Genomic DNA, 20661 nt, shown 5'->3' with positions numbered 1-20661 from the left:
GGGATCCTGTGGTAGATGGACAGCACTAACAGCAGGGTTAAGGTGTTGAAGGAGACATGTTCCCAGCTCTCTCACTGCTGAGGAGCTCTCTCTGCCCAGATAATGTCCCTTTCTCCAGTGCTCAGCTGGCACATGGCACATCTCTGCCTGGCACTGAGGCTGCACCAGCCCTTTGCTCCCATTGCATGGCAGAGCCCCAGACCCATGAGCTGCCTGTGGCCAAGCTGAAGCAGTTTTGAGGGCTTTGCAAATGAGATTCCTGCTTGGAGCAGAAATCAGCCATGCTGAGGCTGATACTTCCAGCTTAATTTGCCTGTTCACAGGACACAGACACTGTTCTGTTTCCCTAAATAGCCCTGGCATCAAATGACTTGTAAGCAACAAGCAATGCTAATGGACCACTTCTCCCTTGCAAAACACAACTGACTTTCCCAGCTCCTGCACACTGGCATCCCTGGAGACTGCCCCAACAAACCAGCTGTGGAGCAGCCTGGTCACAGCAGCTCCAACTGCAGCTCAACCCTGCTGGGCTCCTGCCCACAGCCTATCCCCAGCACAGGCACCCATCCTGCCCTGGCCCCAGCACCTCACTGAGTACCTTGCCTGTTCCTCGGGTACTGCAGTCTCCCACAGGGCTGCTCTTTCTTCCTCACACTATTTCAGGATCAGGTTTGCTTTCAAACTGCATCCTGAGCAGTTTACACCTTGCTGGGATGGGAAATGGGGATAGGAACTCAATTATGCACGTGGTTAAGCCTCTCTTGCTTCTTTTCTCTCTCCCGGCCCCATCAGCTTTGGCAAGCCAAGACAAAACCCTTGTCACAACCTTGGAGGGCCCACGCTGGCTCTCTGCTGCACCCAGGCATCACCCTCGTGGCTGTTGAGGCATGGAAAAGCCTTAGAAAGGTTTGTGCTGAGTATTTGTTCACCCATGCAGTAGCCTGGCTCCCTCCAGAACATGGGGAACAGACATCCTCAGAGCTTTGCTCTGAGCCACAGAGCCTGTACCTCTATCAAAAGCCAAGATCCCACCCCCTGCCATGAAGTCTGGAGCAGGGAGGGCAAACAGCATCCAAAACCCCAAAGTCCCCAAGGTTGTGTCATGGCAGAGCTGCCAAGATCCCCCCTTTTGGGATCTACTTGAGATGCTCGGATTTGACTATGTCCCTGCACAGCATCAGCCCTGAGCACCCCTCAGCCCGTGGCTGGATCACACCCAGCCCATACCAGAGCCAAGCCAAGCCCAGCCCCCAGCAAGCATTCCCATCGCATGCACCTCCCATGTAGCTGCCGGGGACCCCCTGCCTGGGCACTGTGTGGTGCCAGCCAGACACTGTTGTCACCTCACTGAGTCAGCTGCCGGGGTATTTGCATTGCTGAGGTATGGCTGGTAACTGTTTTCTCAGGCTCTGTATGTTGTTGCTATTTTAGTACATCTGAAACGTGCAGGAAAAGGAATCCAGAGGCGCTGTCTCCTGCAGAGATGTTTGCACTGACCCAGTTTGGGAGCTGCAGAGCAAAAGCCACATCATTGCCTCTGGTGGCTCTGCTCCTGCTCCTGCTTTGACAGCAAGTCCCTGCCCTTGAGCAAGACAGAACCATGCACCGAGGCTGTATCCACACAGCAACATGGGCAGGAGCTGCTCCACCACCAAGCAGCAGCCAAGGGGAGGTATCTGGGTGGTTTTACCCCCAGGCTCCCAATCTGCTTCACTGAAAGCTCTTTAAACACTCAGCACTGTGGGTCTCTCTTTTCCACTCACCAAGGGTCCAAACCCAGTCCCCAGTGGATAGGATGATTTCAAAAGGTTGCTGCTGCCTCAGACAGCTCTATGGTGGCAGCACCAGCCCCAAAGCCAGGCTGATGGAGAGGTGTTAACGACAGTGCTTCAAACCCCCTCCACACACACATCTCTTGCCAGTGCTGTTGAGACAGAGCTCTGGGGCCAGGCTGAAGCTCTTCAGTGTGGGAACAGTGCTGGTGCTGCCTTGCTGGTATGAAAAGCAGCACTCATCAAATGACCTTTCTGTGCTCTGAGGCCATCTGTGGGGTCCAGATCAAATGCTTGAGACCATCTGAGTGTGCAAAGGGCCAAATCTCTGCACCATGACTCCCATGACCTTGGCTTTTAATCAGGACTCAGAGACCCTGGCTTGAGCCTCTCCCTTTGCATTCAGCCATAGACTGGGTTGCATGGTCTCAGCTGTCCAAATACAGATGCTGGGAGGTGTCAGAAGCTTCCTGCTCACTAGAGCCTGCCTCTAACTCAGGTCAGTGGATGTAAATGCAGTAACTGCTTCCCAACCAGGGCAGGAAGCTGCAGACACAGCAGTGCCTGACTACAATCTCCCTTCTCTCCCAGCAGAAAACCAGCCTCCAGAGCAGCTCTCCTGGTAGGAGCATCCCTGGAGCAAAGCCCCTACCATGAACAGAGCCCTGTGATGCTCCAAGTAGTGTTCTCCAGCTCCCGCATGGATCTCTTACCTTGTTCTCCGTAGGAGCTGATGCCGGATGTTGCTGCTTGGTGATGTTCTCAGCCAGACACCAGCAGATCCTCTTCTTCTGCTCCTGGGAGTAAGCCTCCAAACTTAATAAGCACTCCGACTTCTGACGTAAAGGAAACACAGGCAGAGAGAAGGTCATTAGCTGTGCGTCTCAGACCCTGGCTTGGTTCATAAACTACTTGCTTCCAACACACTGTAGCAGATGAATGTGAATGCAACAGGAGAGCTCACAACAGTGCCCTGTGCTCCGGGAACAAGAAAGGAAAATAGATGGGAAATCAACTTCAGTGTCATCTCCTCTGGAGAGGGGGTGAGAGGCTGCTGTGGTGCAGAGCAGAGCGGGGAGGCACGGGCAGAGCACCAGCAGTTCTGCAGCCTGTGCATCGCGGTGGAGGCGCGTCTATTAAAGCTAATTTAGAGGGTGGAAATTGCTCTTTGCTGAATGCAAACATTAGTGAGGCGCCGCAGCGTGAGCTGAGGGACACGAGAGCCTCTGAGCTGGGTGCAACTGGGGGGAGGCAGAACTCTGGGGAATCACAGGATCCCAGCCTGGGTTGTGTTGGAAGGGACCTTAAAGCTCCTCCAGCTCCAACCCCTGCCACGGGCAGGGACCCCTTCCACTGGAGCAGCTTGCTCCAAGCCCCTGTGTCCAACCTGGCCTTGAGCACTGCCAGGGATGGGGCAGCCACAGCTTCTCTGGGCACCCTGTGCCAGCGCCTCAGCACCCTCACAGGGAAGAGCTTCTGCCTAAGAGCTCATCTCAGTCTCCCCTTGGGCAGGTTAAAACCATTCCCCTTGGCCTGTCCCTGCAGGCCCCTGTCTAAAGCCCCTCTCCAGGTGTCTTGCTGGGACATCGATCATCTTTTCTTTAAGCCAAATCCCACCCATTTAAGAAACCTTCTGACCAAGTTCTCTTGGCAAGTGTCTCCAAGCTGTTAAAGAGTTCATCTCAAATTAGGCATTAGTAACATTTGCTGCCCATTGGGATTTTTCAGGTTTCACTCTAAAAGGGGTCCAGAAATGTCCCTGGTTGGATTATCCCCTTCTGAGGGCAGATATGAAAAGAAAAAATAAGGGAAAAAAAGGCAGGATTCTAGGACAGATTTGGCAGAGAAAAAACAAAGTCTCCCACTAAGGGGCACAAAAAACACTTTTAATTTCCCCCTAGGATTTCCTTCCAGAAGGGCAGGTCTCCAATAGCCTGTTTTTCCCAGAAAGGCCAAAGAGAACTAAGGAACTCACAGCTTTGTGACTCCGGAGACACAACAGAACCAAAGGGGAAATGCTCTTTAGTCACACCATTTAAACCACTGTTTTCATTGGATGCTAATTCATTCACTTTTAATCCAAAATCCCTACTAAAGCGGGAAATAAACCAACCTCCCACGTCACCTCTGGTAAGAGAGATCTCCAGCTCAGCCCTCTGCCCTTCCAAGGAGACTTCCAGGAAAGGGAAGATTTAACCTTTCTGATGTCTGACACCACCGCATCTGTTCCTACAGCAGGAACAGGCTTAAACACAGAAAATGCATGCTCAGGCTTGCTGAGCACTATCAAATGGAACAGGGGTTTGTGATTCAGGAATATAAACTGGTGGGACTCCCCCTTGCCCTGCAGATCTTGAATTGCAGTGATGCTCTGAGCATCCCCCAGAGCCCCACAGTGCTCCACCTCTTTACTGATGTCTCAGTCTCTCCCAGTCCCAAACCAGGAGATCACCACTGTGATATCCCCTCATCCTAGAGAGGTACCCAATCATTCCTACCTTTAGAGAGGATGGGTACCAATCTAATGGGCTGGAGATCCAGGCTGGCATTTCCCCGCCCCCCCCCCCCCCCCACCCCGTACTTGGGACCAGAAATGAATGACAGCAGGGACTCAGCAGAGCTCAAAAGACATCAGTTCAGCTACAAGGAGTCCAGTGCCCACACCGATGCTGTAACCACTGCACACTCCATCCCTACTGAGCTTCTGCAATTCCCCCAGCATGAAACTTAAAGCAATTCCAAGGACATATCACATCCCTCTCCTCATGATGGATGCACACTCACCCACCCCTGCTCTGCAGCCCCTCACTGATTCAATTACAGTCCCCATCTCTTCGACTGAATTTAGCATAAAGCGATGCTCAGCCTGCACGGGTTGCTGACAGCAAAGTGCCCCTCTCCCTCCTGCTCAGCCTCACTGAGCTGAAGAGGCTTCCCAGCCCCAGCTGCCTGGGAATATTAAAGCCAGGAGAGGAGATTTTCCTCTGGTCCATGGAGATGCTGTGAGGGCTGGAGCAGCTCTGCTCTGGAGCCAGGCTGAGAGAGCTGGGCTGGGGCAGCCTGGACAAGAGAAGGCTCCTGAAGGGGAGACCTGAGAGCAGCTCCAGTGCCTAAAGGGGCTGCAGGAAAGCTGGAGAGGGGCTTGGGACAAGAGCCTGTAGGGACAGGCCAAGGGGAATGGCTTGAACCTGCCCGAGGGGAGACTGAGATGAGCTCTTAGGCAGAAGCTCTTCCCTGGGAGGGTGCTGAGGCGCTGGCACAGGGTGCCCAGAGAAGCTGGGGCTGCCCCATCCCTGGCAGTGTTCAAGGCCAGGTTGGACACAGGGGCTTGGAGCAAGCTGCTCCAGTGGAAGGTGTCCCTGCCTGTGGCAGGGGTTGGAGCTGGAGGAGCTTTAAGGTCCCTTCCAACACAACCCATTCTATATGGTTCTGTGGCTCCCAAGGAAGAGCTCTGTTTATCCCTCTTCCATCAACCTGCTTCCCCCAGTAATATTCACCTGTGCTGGCAAAAGAGGCAGCCCAACCCACATGAGCTGAGCACCCCCAGCTGCCTCTAAAGAACAGCCTCCTGCACAGTCCTTTGGGATGCAGCCAGAGAGATGGCAGACATGTGAAGCACTGATGGGGACATGGGACAAAGCTCTACAGGTGGCACGTGTCCCTGGATCCCAGCCCCTGGCCATGGACCGAGCTGCCCAGCTCAGTGCTCCTGTGCACAGGGGAGCCTGGAGCAGGCAACTGGGCTGACAGGGCTCTGGGAACTGGCCTCCCCGCTATTGTTTTCATTGAGGGAGGCTGCTGCTGTGCCTGCCAATATTTACACAGAGAAAACAGGGTTTAATCTCCCCGTGCTGGGAAAGGAGGATGCAGATGGCGTGAAGGGGGTGTTTGCGACCAGATTAAGCCAGCAAGTGAAGTGGCTGCCAGTTGCTTTCTGCCTGCCTTCACCCAGCCTTTGGGACAAACATGTTATTGCAGGTGGTGTGTGCCCAAACACATGGGAGCTCAGGGAGCCCACAGCAGCACCAGATCTTGTGTGAAGACCTTGCACCAGTGCTGCCCCTGGGAGAGCAGGAGGAAAACACGGGTGTGTATCACAGAGGACCCAGATGAGCCAACACAAGCCCCACATGGGCCCTGCTACAGCCAAGAAAAGGTTCCTTCTGCTCCATGGGAAAAGCTCATCCCTGTGGATGCTCCTCCAGGCTGAGACCCAGCCCCACTGCGCCCAGGGAAAGGAGAGGGAAGGGGTCTGGCCAAGCAGAGCTCCTGGCTACCCCAGCAGACACCAACCAAAGGGGGACTGTTGGCTCTGTAGCCCATGGAGCAGCTCAGGAGCAGCCAGAGAACAGCAGCACATCACAGGAGGGATGTCCAGACTCTACACACCAAGACCCCATGCTGCAGACGTGTCCCCTTGACAGGACCCAGCACAACAGCATCAGGTACACAGGTGTGGCTGTACATGACACCACACTAAGATAAAACAATAGCAACGAGGCAGACTCAGCCTGACACCTCTCAGTGATCAGCCTGGCCAGGGGCTGTTCTCATCCCATCACCTCCTCCCTCACTGTGCCAGCAGACACGCTCCCAGAGGTGCTCAGGTCCTTGCTGTGTGTTCCAACCCCACAGACCAGGAGGATGCACTTCTCCTTTCCACAGGCTCCTCTCCTCTGCAGGGTTTATGGTTCAGGGTCAGGACTCCCAGCCCAGCTCCTCTCTGCCCAGCCCCTGGCCTCAAGCACTCAGAGCACTGGTCCTCAGCCAAACCCCACAGAGATCCCAGAGGGGAAGTACCTCGGAAACAGGCTCCAGACTACAATAGCTTTAAATCTCAGAGCAAACCTTCCACCGGCAAAACTGCAGCCCTGGGAATATCCTGTGCACAAAACACGGGCAGCAGATGCCTGGTATTTCATAACCCAGCGCCAGGCCTGATGAGAAAGCTCAGTTTGCTCCTGTGCTGAGCTGTGCAGTGGCGTGAAGGGGACCACGTCTCTTCCTGTGGACTCTGGACTGCTGGGCACACTGGTGGTGACCAGAGAACAAACACTGGCAATAAAAACAGGGGCCCTACTGAAAGCTGGGATGACCGAAAAGTGACAGGATCTCCTTGGTGCTTCAGCAGATGATGTGCACAGAGCTGCTGCTTTGCAGGGTGCAGCAGTCTCTCCAGAGGTGTGTGGCTCCTTGCTGTGTGTCTTGTTTTCAAGACAGGGAGACTCTATAGATGAAGGCAAAGGATAGATGTGCCCATCCTTCCTTGTGACACCAAGTGCTAGCTCTTAGGAAATGGGATTTGATTGTCCTACAGACATACATGGGTGCCTTGAGAGGCACTAAGATGGCAAAGTGGACCTGGTACTTCATGGTGCAGAGCCAACCAGTGTCTCCAGCTCACCCCAGGCTGGTCAGACCCTGTTGCATTCAGATGCTGCTGCTAAGGAGAGAGTAAATGAAGGAGTGATGCCATGGGAACATCATGGCACAGCTTGGAGGATGCTCAGCCTCCAGGAGGAAAAGCCAGCCTGAAGAACCTTGGCCACCCACTTTGGAGCAGCCAGCAAGGACACAGAGCATGGGCTTCACAGACCAGCACATTGTCCTTAAGTGGATCATCAGATAACAGCCTTCACAGGAAACTCCAGCCTTGAGACTATGGAGGCATGGAGCTCCCAGTGCAAACATCACTGCAAACAGAGAGCAGGTCCATGGCCCTCCCATTCTGCAAACGCTCAGGCAAGAGGGCTCAGGGCTGAGCAGTCCCAGTGACAATAACACCAAGCTTCCCCACTGCAAACACAGCCCCAGAGCCATCCATCCTTCTTCCCCCATCTCAGCACCAAAGAGAGCAAGCTCCAGCCCATACAGCCAGCCCTAGGGAGCAGCAGTTCCACCTTAAAATCACCCATAGGTGCCTGGGGCTTTTAAACATCTCTCCAATAGCGAAACTGCACCGTATCAGCTCTGGGAAATGTGACCAGAGTTAAGGCTGGGGAAAAAAAATAGGAACTTCTGCCCAAAAAGCCCATTTTATGCTCATCTCAAAACTCAGATTTGGGTTGGAGTGTTTAAAGATTCCCAAACCAGGGAAGCAGAGTGCCCCTCGTTAGATGTTTCTCCAGCTGGGACACACGTTTCCTGCTCTCCCAGGACTTCCAGCCCTGCTTGCAGTGCCCGCTCCACCCCAGCCAGAGGATGTCACCTCTCTGCAGTACAAGCCCATCTGACAAATAACAGCCCCCAGATCTGACAAGCATCATCTCTTTTCCTACTATGAATGAAAGGAAATTGAGATGCAATTTCAACAGAGCTCACAGTTCACTCCACAGACAAGCATCCATCTCTTTTACCTTCTTCCATCCCGCACATAGTGCCCAATGCCAGCCAACACTCGACTTTCTCTTATCAGGAATGTAAATCCCAGCTATAATTCCACCCTGGCATCTGGGTGACTGTCACAGCACCAAATTCAGGGGTTTCTGTTCCAGTGAGGCTGAGGGACTCCTAAATCACTGCTCTGTCTTGTCAAGGAGCTGTGGTTAAACCCTTCCTGCAGGGAGATGCGTGAGGACTCACAGTGCCCTTTGGCCAATGCTGCTCTACGGTCAGTGCTGGGCACAGCTCCATGTCTCATTCACAGCCTCGAGGTTTCCTGTGCTCATGGCTCTAACCTGGCCTTTCTGTCATTGCTTTTTGTGGGTATTTTCTTGCATTTAACCACTAAAAGTATAGAGGGAGCATTTAAAAAGGAAGGATCAAGTCACCTAGCAGGCTGCTCAGGCCTCACCAAGGAGATGACTAAATGGGATGGCATGGAAACCAGAGGAGACCAGAGCCTACCCCAGGGCACCAGATCCGCCTTAATGCTGGGAAACAGGAAAAGGGGAACAACTTCCTTTGCTTTGACCCTTGCCAAAACCATCACATTTTGCTCAAAAGCAAATTCAGTACAAAATTCAGGGCTTTGGGGTTAAAGAACAGAGGAATTGGAAAGTTGACTGAATCCCAAAGTCATCATTACTGATGACATCCTCCCAATGCAGGAGCTCATGGCTGCTGATCACCCTTTCCCCAAAAGCCTTTCTCAGTCCCTTCTGACCCTCACAGACCTGTGTGTACAGTCGTGTTCTCTCTGTGATCACATGAAAACACATCATCAGCTTACATCCAACTTAACCAACTCACAGTCACTGAACTGTTCTTATCACCCCCACAGTTCAAGTCAGATGCACACTTTAGCAAGCATGATTTGCTGTTTCTTACCATGCCAATGCTGACTGCCTGCAGGTAAGCAAGAGCCAGGCTTCCCAAGCCCTCCCTGGCAGAGCAATCCTCACAGAAGATGATGCTGGGGTTACAGACCAGTTTAAGGTTCCTTCCAAGACAAACCAGCCCATGATTCCAAGATTTCCCCAACACTTGTCTAGAGGATCTCCTGTGCAGAGTTAGGATATGCATCTCCAAGGCAAAACAAGATCAACCACGGATTCACAGCATCACTGGGCTCAGCTATGTAAGTGTGCTCACCACAGCAGGCCAAGAAGTTGCTACCGGAAAGATTTTCTGTCGGAGCAGCTTCCCAAGAGGAACTCTGTGTCTGCAGATGAAAACTTCCAGAGGAAAAGATCCATTTGCTTGTGCTTTTCAGATGAAAAACTCACTGAGCTGTTTGATTTTAAGTCAATTCAGCCTGAATATGTTGAGTTTGAATCAAAACCTTCCAACAATGCAATAAAACACTGATCTGCAGTTTCCTATCAGTGGGACATTTCCGGAGCAGGGAAGTGTGTGAAGGCAGCCCTGGATCACATTCACATCTCTGCACTGGCTCCCTGTGGGGCTACTGATTCCCACCACAGTTGATGTTTCCTCTGACAGGTTTCACACATGTCATGACAGGAGGTGTCCATGTCCTGCAGGGAATGGAATTTGGGCAGAGGGGAAAGGTAGCCCAACAAACACACTCCAAACGCTATAGGATGCAGACACATGGGTCCACAATAAACCAGCCCAGAGCTTCCACAGCCAGAATCTGTGCAACTGACTTTGAGCTGCTTCATTTAGCTTTAAAACACTAAAATGAAACACACACTGGGCCAGGTTTACATGCACTGAGAGTACTTCTTCATGTACCAATTGACAAGCAGAAAAATTAGACAAGCTTCCCAGTATAGACAACGTTCCTCATATCAAAAGGTTCCACTTCCCCTCCCAAACCATGGCTTGCTTGTGTGCTGGGATTATTGCAGCTACCCCAGGAGCACACAAGGAGCAAAAGCCACAAGAGCAGAGAGCTCAGGGGAGAACCTTCCTCTCTTTCTGCATTCTTTCCAACACCAGCCTATATTTAGCCCTTCCAGGAGGCCACGTGTCCCACCAGGATCGGGGCCACCCACACTCAGGACCTCTGAGCACTGCAACTCACACCCTGGGGAGCTGTAAAACAAATCCCCCTCTGCTGTAACCTGCACCAGGCTGTAAAGATCACTGTCAATAACAGGATGCACAGGACCTGAGCTCTGTAGAGTGATTTACTGACACGTGATTAGGCAGGATGAGCAGCAGTGGCTGTTTTATGGCACTCCAGTTTCCCCTGAGAGCTGGAATTTTCATGTTCAGAATCAATGAAGCATCTCACAGACATTGGAATGTACTTTTCTTTTGGGTCATGCCAGATCTGCATGCAAAAACACAACCTTATGGGTTAGAACTTTATCACAAACCTTCCCAATGAGAAGGAGCAGGAGTGAACAGCTCAAGGCCTCAGCAAAGAGCTCTTCCTGCAGCAAATACGAAATCAACCCAGCCCCATGGGCTCCCTTTCGACTCTCTGCAGCACTAAACACATTACAGCTCATTGCAGATGATTTGTGGGTTAGAAACAGCAGCATGAGAGTGTCCAGCAACCTCCAGGCCCTGTCACAGCAGTGCAATGGATGTGTCTGCCCAGATCACAGTGACAGAAGAGCTCAATGATGAGCACCAAACCCCCCAGACCCATCACATCCACCCTGGAGAGGGCTGGCTGGCAGAGCTGAGCCAGGGAAAGGCTCCTGGCAGGGTAAAGCATTCCTGGCAAGCCCAAGGATGGAGCACTGGCTGCAAAGAGCCTCTGTAAAGAGCAGATGAGGAGGGGGAGAGACTCTCAGGGTGCCATGGGCCCAAAAAAGCTGTGTCCACACAAGCATCATCCCCTCCTGCACTCTTACACAAAGCTTTCCAGTTGCCATAAGCAGTGGCAGGAGTGGCACTGGGACAGCCACATCTACCAGCAGCAAGTGAGTGATACTTCACTGGACCCAAATCCCAGCTTTCATCTGACAGCAGCCCAAGCCTTGAACCCACCCCACTGCAACAATAACCTGAACACCACAAACTGATGCTCCCACCAGCCCCTCCAACCCCCCTGTGTGCAGCCAGCCTGCAGGAATGCCTTTGAGGGGGACCATGTTCTCCCTCCCTCCAACACTTAAAACCTCCTGGTGACACCCCACACAAACAACCCTGTAACTAAAGCTTTGCTCCTGAAAACTGAATACAAAGAAGAAAAGAGATGACCTGAAGGTGGTTCTCTTCTTAGCTTCCCTGCAGGAAAAGGATGCTCAGGTGCTCGCAGGCTGGCTCTCACAGCAGCATCCCATCAGTTAAGAAGTCTCCATTTGCCTGTGGATAGTTCATTGAGACACACAACCTACACACAGCACAAGTGTGAGGTTTCTGTTCTCGTACTTCACCAGCCCTGTCCTTGCAGCACTGCAGGTCACTGTTCCCAGAAGAGCAGCCATGGGGAAATCAGGAGAGCACCATCCTGCCCTGGGTCACTGCTGGCTCACAGGCATGTCCCTCCTGCACCTCAGCTTCCCCTTTGAGGCAGAATTACCCATTGCTGGAGAGTCTGATGAGACCCATAGCTAGAACTGCTCCACTGGCCCCTGAAGCATAAAGACTGGCCTTTCTATCTGTGCTATGTACACAGAAGCCACCTTCTCCCTTCCTTGCAGCAAAGACCCAGCCAAACCACAACACTGGAGAATCACCTCCTCACACCAGCCTGATCTCAGTGCAGACCAGCAGCCTCAGAGCAGCCCTGGGAGGGAATGGGTGGCACAGGGGATGCCCTGCACAGCAAGGTGCTGTCCTTGAGCCAGAGGATGCCCCAGTGTCACCTGAAAGCCATGGGCTAGCACAGGGTATGAGCAGCCACTCCAGAGTATGGGCATGCAGCAAACCCACTGGTCACTGCAGTCCAGGAAACTCCTGCTCCACTTGCAATCTGCTCCAGGAGGAACTGGAGAATCCCATGACAGTGGCCAGTTCAGATCTGCTGCGCTCTGGAAGAGCATGCATGTAGGAAAGCAAATGCTTCACATTTTATATACAACTACAACACTCCAACGGCAACAGATGTCAGTGACAGGGAATCACAAAACCCCAGCCTGGTTCATGCTGGAAAGGACCTTAAAGCTCATCCAGCTCCAACCCCTGCCACGGGCAGGGACCCCTTCCACTGGAGCAGCTGCTCCAAGCCCCTGTGTCCAACCTGGCCTTGAACACTGCCAGCGATGGGGCAGCCACAGCTTCTCTGGGCACCCTGTGCCAGCGCCTCAGCACCCTCACAGGGAAGAGCTTCTGCCTAAGAGCTCAGCTCAGTCTCCCTGTTTTCGTCTTAAAGCCGTTCTCTGATCTGAATGACCAGAGCAATTAGAGCCATTTAAGCCCCTCAAAAGCTTATGCACTTCATTAAGTCTTAACAAAGACAAGTTTTCACCTCTCAGGATCTCATGAAATATCCATCTCTCTTTCAGTCACTTCTACTTAAGGGGCTCAAAGCATTGAATTACATGTCAGGTTCTGAATGCAGCTTTCCAAATGCATGATAAAGTGCCAGGTGCCTCATATCCCACTGTTGGGATGTTGCTGAGGAACACCCATCACAGCCCTTCTGAGTCACAGCACAGGATTAGGGTATGGAGACGTCAACATGCCTGGTGTTCCATAGGGACAGGCACTGAGCAAACCCCTGAGGCGGCAGCTCCTGCTTCACCGCCCCAGGAAGAAAGAGAGGAGACAAGGAAGGAAGAGGAGGAAAACATAAGAGATGGTTACATAGCAAGTCATGCCCTGGCCCAGGGCCCAGCCACTCAAGGTGAACAACTTTCATTCTGGACATTTTCACCCAGCATTCACAATAGCTTGTTCTTTCACAGTGCTGCTGAGCAAAGTCTGCACTTCCTCCTCTGTGCCCTGGGGATCTTCCCCGCACCCACATTTCCACCTCTGGAAATACAAAGCCTTGAAAGCAGGAACACAGTAAAGTCACTTGGAAAAGGACAAAAAGCCCCAGCATCCAACGATCAGATGGGTCCAGTCACTATGAGCCAATTTTGCAGTTTCCTTGGCTGCTTCATGACACAAATGTAACTGTGCCAATGTCTGAGTGATTCCAAACCTGTTTAGAGCGTTTAGCTGTGTACTAGCCACACAAGACTTTAGAGCTATCATTATATGTCCTTTAGACTGAGCTTCCTTATTTTATTTGAGGGCTTCACACCCAGGTGCTTGAAGGCAAGAAAAGCAAGATGCCTAAAAAATAAAGACAAAACAGTTGGCAAGGAAATCTGCCCCCAGGCAAAAGAATCCCAGAGTAAGACAAAGTGAGATGCTGTGCACAGGGGCAAGGGAAGAGTAAACCTGCCTCAGTGCTGCTCAGCTTCCCCAAGCACAGATTCTACTTAGTAGTTTCTCACTAACACATTGCGGCTGCAGCCATTTCCAGACCTCTGGCATACTAAGAAGGAAGTAAAAACCAGCCTGCCCAGTGCTTCTGCCCCAGCAGAAAGGGTCAGAGCTGTTGGTCCGTGTTCAGCTCCCACTAGAAAGTTCAATTGGAAAACAGCAGCACTCACCTCTGCAAGGTAAAGGATGCAGAATTTCCGGTCTTCTGAACCTATAAAGAAGGAAAAACCAGGATCAGAATTCAGCTACAACTGCATTTCTGTAAGCAGAGCCACGGGCAGAGGAGCTGGCGAGGAGATAGCCTTTAATGAATATTTATTGTTGTCACCCCACAGTACCAGGCTGTGATGTGGAGTGATGTATGCTGCATCTGCAGGGCCATGCGCTGGGCAGGCTGCATCGCATGGTGTTTGCATGGACTCACTGTGCTATCATGGATTCTCCTTTGGGATTGTCCTTTGGGTCAAAGGTTTGGTTCATTCAGAGGCCACATCCAGGCTCTTCTGCCCTCCTGCCATGGCACATGCAGCCTGATTCCTTGCTGGGGCTGTGGAGGCCCCACAGTGCACATGGGGCCATCCTGAGCACCACAGGGTCTCATCCCTCCGTGGATGCTTTGCTCCCAGGAACATCGACCAGAGCAGCTCCTGTTCGGGCATCCTTGCTCATTCCCAGCTTCCAGCCCCAAACCCTTGGTAAGGCTGGTGGCAGCTCTGCCCCATGCTGTCTGGCCCAGCCTCCACCAGTGCCAGTGGCTGGGGTCAGCACCTCCCTAAGGAGAGGAAGTCAAATTCCAGGGAAATGGGAAGTGGTTGATGTAGGGCAGAGCCCATCCTGCTCCATCAGGCTGAGGGCAAACTCCCCAAGCTCCCACCAGTGTGGAGCTCAGGAGACCTGGCCAAGAGACCAAGAGACTTGCACTTCCAGGGCTTTGAGAAAGGAGATGGTGTTGGAGGCAATGCAGTGACCAGTGCTGCAATCCACATCTCACTGGACCATGGAGAAGCCCAGTACAGCTCCTCATCTTGCTGCCAGCTATCCCAGGGGATGCATCATGCCCCATCTGCTCACCCAAGCTGGTTTCTGCAGGCCTGGCCTTCCCTGTACCCAGCAAGAAGGCATTCCTGAAGATTTGCCCTGGTTTTTGATCCCTGCTGGCAGGATGTGAGTGTCCCCAGCGCCAAGAGAAGCCAGCTCCTGACATACATCAGCTGAACAGGAGGACATGAAGCTGCCACAGGACAGGATCACCCCAGCTCTGAAGCAGGACATCCCACCTTTTGGGGCCTGCTCTCCCCTTCTCACCACTGTGTTCTGCACCAGCTTCACTCTTGGTAGCTGGGCTGCAGCTTTCATCACCCTTTTAATGCCGTGATCTGTACCATGAGGTCAGAGCCACAGCCTGGGCATGCTGCAGATCCCATTCAGAGCAGTGTCAGCACAAGTTCTGCTTCATTTTAACAGCCAGGGCTGCACTAATGATGGCAACAGGCTCTGTGCAGGGCTGGAAACACTCTGCTCCCCAGAGGAAAGCAATTCTGCTGCTGCAGGCAGCAGCCCACGTGTCAAGATAAGAGCTGTGACCCACTGAGGGACTCACTGATGCCTCTTGAGTCACCCCATGGAAAATGTGAAGCCCATGAAGAAGTACAATGGCTTAGAGATGTTTGCTGGGTGTCTCTTCCCGCTGGGATCATAGACCTGCCTCTGCCAGCTTCACTTCCAATGCACACTGCAGGATATGAGCTGGACACCACCATGGGGACAGCAGGACACTGCCACAGCGGCTGCTGGAGCCAGCAACACCCAGAGAGCTGCTGTGGACCACTTGGATGAGGAGCCCTTGTGTGTTTGAATGAGCTTCTCCCCACTTCACCCTGGGCAGTGTGAGGGTCAGCCTGGCCTCACAGCTGCCAGCCCAGGGCCCAGCACTGCCCCTCAAAGCTTCACTTCCAGAAGGGGAATGATGCTGAATGGGGCTGGCTGGGAGCTGTGTCTCACCCCTGCACCACAGGAAAACCCTTCCCTGCTCTCCAACAGCAACGTCCAAGCTCTCCCAGCACCCACTTCCATAAATCCAGCAGGACCACCAGGGAGCATTTTCCTTGCAAAGCCAAAGCTCCTGATGGGAGCTCCTCAGCCACTGCTTCTCCCCTCAAGGGAGGGTTTGGAGGCAGGACCTGAGCCTGCTGCTGGCACATCACGAGTCCACCATCCCCTTCTGCAGTTTCTGCTTCCTGAGTGGTCACCAGTACAAAACCCACTCATCTTCTCCACTGGGGCCCCTGCTCCTCCGTGCAACACAACCAAAGCTCACCAGGCTGCCCTGCAAAGCAAACTGCAGAGCAACATGCCCCTTTCCAACATGAGCCACTTCCCCTCAGGAGCCTTAACCAGGCTGATGTGAACAAGTCACCTTCTACAGACAAGCACCCTCAGAAAGAAAGGTGATGCTGGAGTGTAACAGCCCCGGGAATGACCCTGCTTCCTTTGGGCCCCTCTATTCCTTCTGCAGTAACAAGTGACCCCAACAAAGCCCGAAACCATCAGAATTCAGCTCCTTTTCAAATTCATCTCCATTGAGCTTTCAATCCTGGCATTAGCAATCTCCACATCCAGCAGCTCCTATCCTGTCCCTCCAGCACTCACTGCTCTGCATGGCCAAGCAGCCCAATGTCTATAGGACACAAAGCAGGGAGCCAGCCTAGGCTACAGAACTGCTTGAATCCCATTTTCTACCAGGAATTGCCTTTAGAGAGACAATAAATGGGAGGTAAGAGACTGGCCCTGGCCCACAAGCTGGGCTCGAGCCAGTGCCCATCCCCAGTGTGGGCAGAGCTGGGAAGGGCAGATCCAAGCACAGATTTCAGCACAAACCAGGATTTCTTCCATGAAGGTTTTCCCAGTGTCTGGAGGGTGAGGCTGGAGCACTGGAGGCTGCTGTGCCCTGTGCTCTGCTCATCTCCTGCACCCCGGATCACAGAGGCTACCAAAGACAAGGGGAGAGGCATAACCTTGTCCCGGGGACGCGGCAGCTCAGGCTCATGTGCGGCTGCATTCCCTATGGAATCCACACCTTTCTGACAGCTGAACAGCACTCAGGCTCAGGCAGATTCAGTGGAAAGCTGAAGGAAATAAGCAGGAGAAGAAAACAAACTCACTTGAGGAGACTTCAGCTCCTTCCTGCTGTGCTTGTGTTAACTGGAGCCGTCCCTGCCCCAGGGCTGCACTGCTGCGAGTGCTGGGCAGGGACAAGAGGAGGTGTGAGTTCTGTGGGGAGACGTCCCCCTCTGCAGCTCAGCCTCGTCCCACGCTGACGTGTGGGGCAGGACTCACCCAGCACAGCAGCAGCCTTCAGCACCACCCCACACCTCCTGAGCAACCCCAGGAAAACACCCACTGGCTGCAGGGTTGGGGTGGTGTGTGCCAGGAACAGAGTCGAAAACACGGGAGAGAAGATGGTCCTGGCTCCTTTCCACAGCTCCTGGTGAGACCCAGGGAACCATGGCAATGTCCATGGCAAAGACAGGACCCTCATGACCACCCCATGTCTGCTCCACAAAGATGGGTCTCAGGGAGGGTGCTGCAGGGCCCTGGGTACATCAGGAGAGAGGAAGGTTCTTCTGCACACCCAAACCTGGCTACTAAGAGGGGACAAGCTTGTCACCCTCCGTGGCACATGTCCCTGGGGTGGTGTGGCAGGGTTCAAGCCCTGGGTGCTATCATGGAAACATGGAATGCTCTGTGTTAGAAGTGACCTTAAAGCTCATCCAGTTCCAACCCCTGCCACGGGCAGGGACCCCTTCCACTGGAGCAGCTTGCTCCAAGCCCCTATGTCCAACCTGGCCTTGAACACTGCCAGGGATGGGGCAGCCACAGCTTCTCTGGGCACCCTGTGCCAGCGCCTCAGCACCCTCACAGGGAAGAGCTTCTGCCTAAGAGCTCATCTCAGTCTCCCCTCGGGCAGGTTAAAGCCATTCCCCTTGGCCTGTCCCTACAGGCCCTTGTCCCAAGCTCCTCTCCAGGTTTCTTTCTTTCCAGCATCACTGGGCAGCAGGGAGAAGCTGTGGCAGGACAGAAGACTCACAAATTGCACTCTTTGCCTCTATCTTGGAGCTGTTTGCTGCAAGATACAGAGGGGTGGGATGTCAAGGACAGCAAAGCAGCACATGAGAAGTCCTTGTTTGCAGGATCCCAGCTCAGTCCTGAGGTTCCTCATTCCAGCTGCAGAACAGAAGCACTTTTCCCTATCCCAAAGCCGAGTGCACCCACTCGGGGTGGGGGCAGGATCCCAGCAATGTGGTGACCTTCACGTGGAAATTCCCACAGTATCTGGTGAGGAAGCCAGCCCTGTCACACTGGAAACATTGGCTGGTGTGGTGCTCATCAGTCCTGCTCGGCTTCTAAAGCAGGAAGACGGCGCATTGTACAGCAGATCACACTGATCTGCTTTCGCACAGTGCAATGAGCAGCAGCAACAGGAAACATCACAATGGTCTGTAGTGCACCGGAGATGTCCCGATTGTTGTACTCAGCAATACGCCTGTTCCTATTCATGTGCCATTCAGTCCTTGAGGAGACCAACAGAAAAGCCCTGCCAAAAGGGATGGACACCTTTTCACTCCTTCCACCCGCCTTTGAAGCAGCCCTGCCCAAAGGAGGGTGAGCTGCCTCAAAACTGACTGTGCCAGATTCCTGGTGCACGGTGGGTGGTTCAGTGCTGCGGAGACAAGCACCCCCTTCAGAGAGGCTTGTTAAAGCTCTTCCAGAAGTGATCCAGCCAAGTTATCATGGCAACAAGGAAGTAAATGGCAGAAAAGCACTCACGAAATCCAACTGCTCTGCCTGAGGTTAGGAGGCACATTCCTGTGCCAAGCTGTGAACAGGTCTGGGTGCACAGAGCCAGGACCTGAACCACGGGGAAGCTGATTCCTTCAAGGAAGTGAAGAAGGGCAGAGTTATTCCAGAGGCTCAGAGAGCAGCCGGGCAGCACACACGTGCTCCAGGAGCAGACACTGACCAGCAGCTGAGCACTCCAACCAGGAACAGTTTTGTTTGGCTTAGAAATAAGCAGCACCAAGAACAAACCCCACAAAGCCCATGGAAGCTTCAGGGGCTTTTCTAAATGGCTCGTGCCATGGTGTCCCATCACTCTCGCTGTGTTTCTGCCCCCACCAAAGAGGTCAGTGAATGAATCTGGGAGCAGAAATTATGGAAATGGGGAAGAACAACTGAGAGGCAGCCTGTGGTGCCCTGCTCAGCACTGCAGACAACCAGCACCGAGGCTCACAACAACATGGCACACATGGAAAACACGGCCCATCCACAGAGTCATGGCAAGGGGCAAAATCCAGCCAGAAAATGATCCATTTGGAGAAGCAGCCTGGATCTAGATGAACCCCTTTTGGTCAGGGCCATAGGACTGCATAAAGGCATCAGCCTCACACGGATACAATCAGGGGACTGCACACGAAACCAATCTGTACCCGAAAGTGACTGCACCAAAGAAGGAACAAGGGGGGGGACTGGGCTTGGGTTCAAGTGGTTCCACAGTAGCAAATAGAATGTGGTAAAGCAATTCATTTGTTCTCCTTTTGATCCTGAGTAGCTGAAGGCCATCTTTTGTACAGCCTCATTTCAACTTGAGATAACTGATTTCGGATCAGCCCCTGCCATAGAACCCTCTCTGAGCCTTCGGCTTGATGGGAAAGCATAGTCAACAGAAGAAGAGCATGGTCCACAGCCTGCCACCGAGGCCAGGGTTTGCTCAAGGTTTGCTCTTTCCTCCTGCGTGGGGGAGGATGCTGGTGCAGGGGGAAACTGTGGGTGGCTGAAGGGAGAAGTAGCAGAGTAAAGGTCAGCAGGGCTCAGCCAGGCTCCCCAAGAGACAACCTCTGAACTCCCTTGAGGGTAACCTCAGACTTCCTCTTCTCCGCCTCGGCAAGCCCCGGCTGCAGGCAGGGTAGCACCAGCGAGGGAACAGCCCAGCACAGCCAGAGCCTGGGGAATGCCAGCCCCAAACCCTCGAGAGATGCACCACAAAGCCCTGGAAAGCAAGGGGTGGTACCCACATCCCCCCAAGGTGTCCCAGGAGATGGAGCTCCTGGGGACTGGGTTAATGCAGGGACACGGAGGGTGATGCTGGCCCTGCACCCCCCTGCAGGATGATGTGGCAGAACCAGTTAGAGTGGAGTAACAGGGTGTTATCCTGCTGCTGGCTAGAAACATTTATAGCTAGTGGCATGAAAATGCACCAAACTGCTGCCTGCAGACACTCACCCTCCTGGAGCTTGACATTCTCCAGGTAGAGAGGGTTCCTCAGCACATTGCAGCGCCCAGGCTCATCCTCCTTGGTGAAGAGCAGCAGGTCAGAGTAGACAAAGAGAGTCACCTGGAAGCACAAAAGCAGAAGCTATGAGACATTCACCTCTTGGCACTGAGACAAGGGAAGGTCCTGGGCAGGTTCTCTGCCCTGGGGAGACGCACCAGCCATGGCAGGCAGCCCCTAAGGGCTGATCCCTGCTACACCCCTCGGGGCGCTCTGAGACCAGGCTCCCCCCGCTCAGCAGCCACCCACTGAACCTTGTGGAGTCCTGTGACAAGAGGGACAGACCTGCCCGACAGTTTAACTCCACACAAACACACCCTCTACTCGCTCGTGTCACTTCCCATTTGCATGAGTTATAAATCAGAGGAGCAGGAGGAGGGAATAAGCTGCCGACTAATCCCAGCACGCTGCAGAAGTTGCAACCTAAAAGCAAGCGCGATCTCCCGGGACACTTCTCACTGTTCCCAGTGCTCCCTCTGGGAAAATAACAGTTTGGCTTTTAAACCAGCAGTTACAGGAAACAAACTCGACACCTTTAAACCATGCTGATGGGTGGAAAGCAAACACTGAACCCCCAGCTCTGTGCCTGAGCAGTGTCCTAGAGCCTGGCAGCTACTGCAGAGCAGTGGTAAATGCTCACAGCTCAGAAGGGAGATTTTGTTCTGCTTCTGGCTCTTGTCTGAGGCCCCTACTTCAATCAGCACAGAACAGTGTGATCTTAAATTAAGAATCATAAAGTGGTTTGGGTTGGAAGGGACCTTAAAGCTCATCCAGCTCCAACCCCTGCCACAGGCAGAGACCCCTTCCACTGGAGCAGCT

At 53.2% G+C, this 20661-nt stretch overlaps 1 protein-coding gene across 2 annotated transcripts in view; it reads right to left on the bottom strand.

Annotated features, from left to right (window-relative positions):
• RGS3 (regulator of G protein signaling 3) overlaps positions 1 to 20661 on the bottom strand; it is a 69089-nt gene that overhangs the window by 20238 nt on the left and 28190 nt on the right. For both annotated transcript variants that reach the window (XM_013129980.3, XM_005140673.3), the window contains 3 exons: positions 19794 to 19905; positions 13685 to 13725; positions 2486 to 2608 (listed from right to left, as the gene is read on the bottom strand). In XM_013129980.3, coding sequence (XP_012985434.2) covers positions 2486 to 2608; positions 13685 to 13725; positions 19794 to 19905 — 276 coding nt within the window. The remainder of the gene's footprint in view (positions 1 to 2485; positions 2609 to 13684; positions 13726 to 19793; positions 19906 to 20661) is intronic.

Source organism: Melopsittacus undulatus, chromosome 11 (genome assembly GCF_012275295.1).
Source record: "Melopsittacus undulatus isolate bMelUnd1 chromosome 11, bMelUnd1.mat.Z, whole genome shotgun sequence".
Taxonomy (NCBI): Eukaryota; Metazoa; Chordata; class Aves; order Psittaciformes; family Psittaculidae; genus Melopsittacus; species Melopsittacus undulatus.
This window is presented reverse-complemented; position numbering and strand designations above follow the sequence as displayed.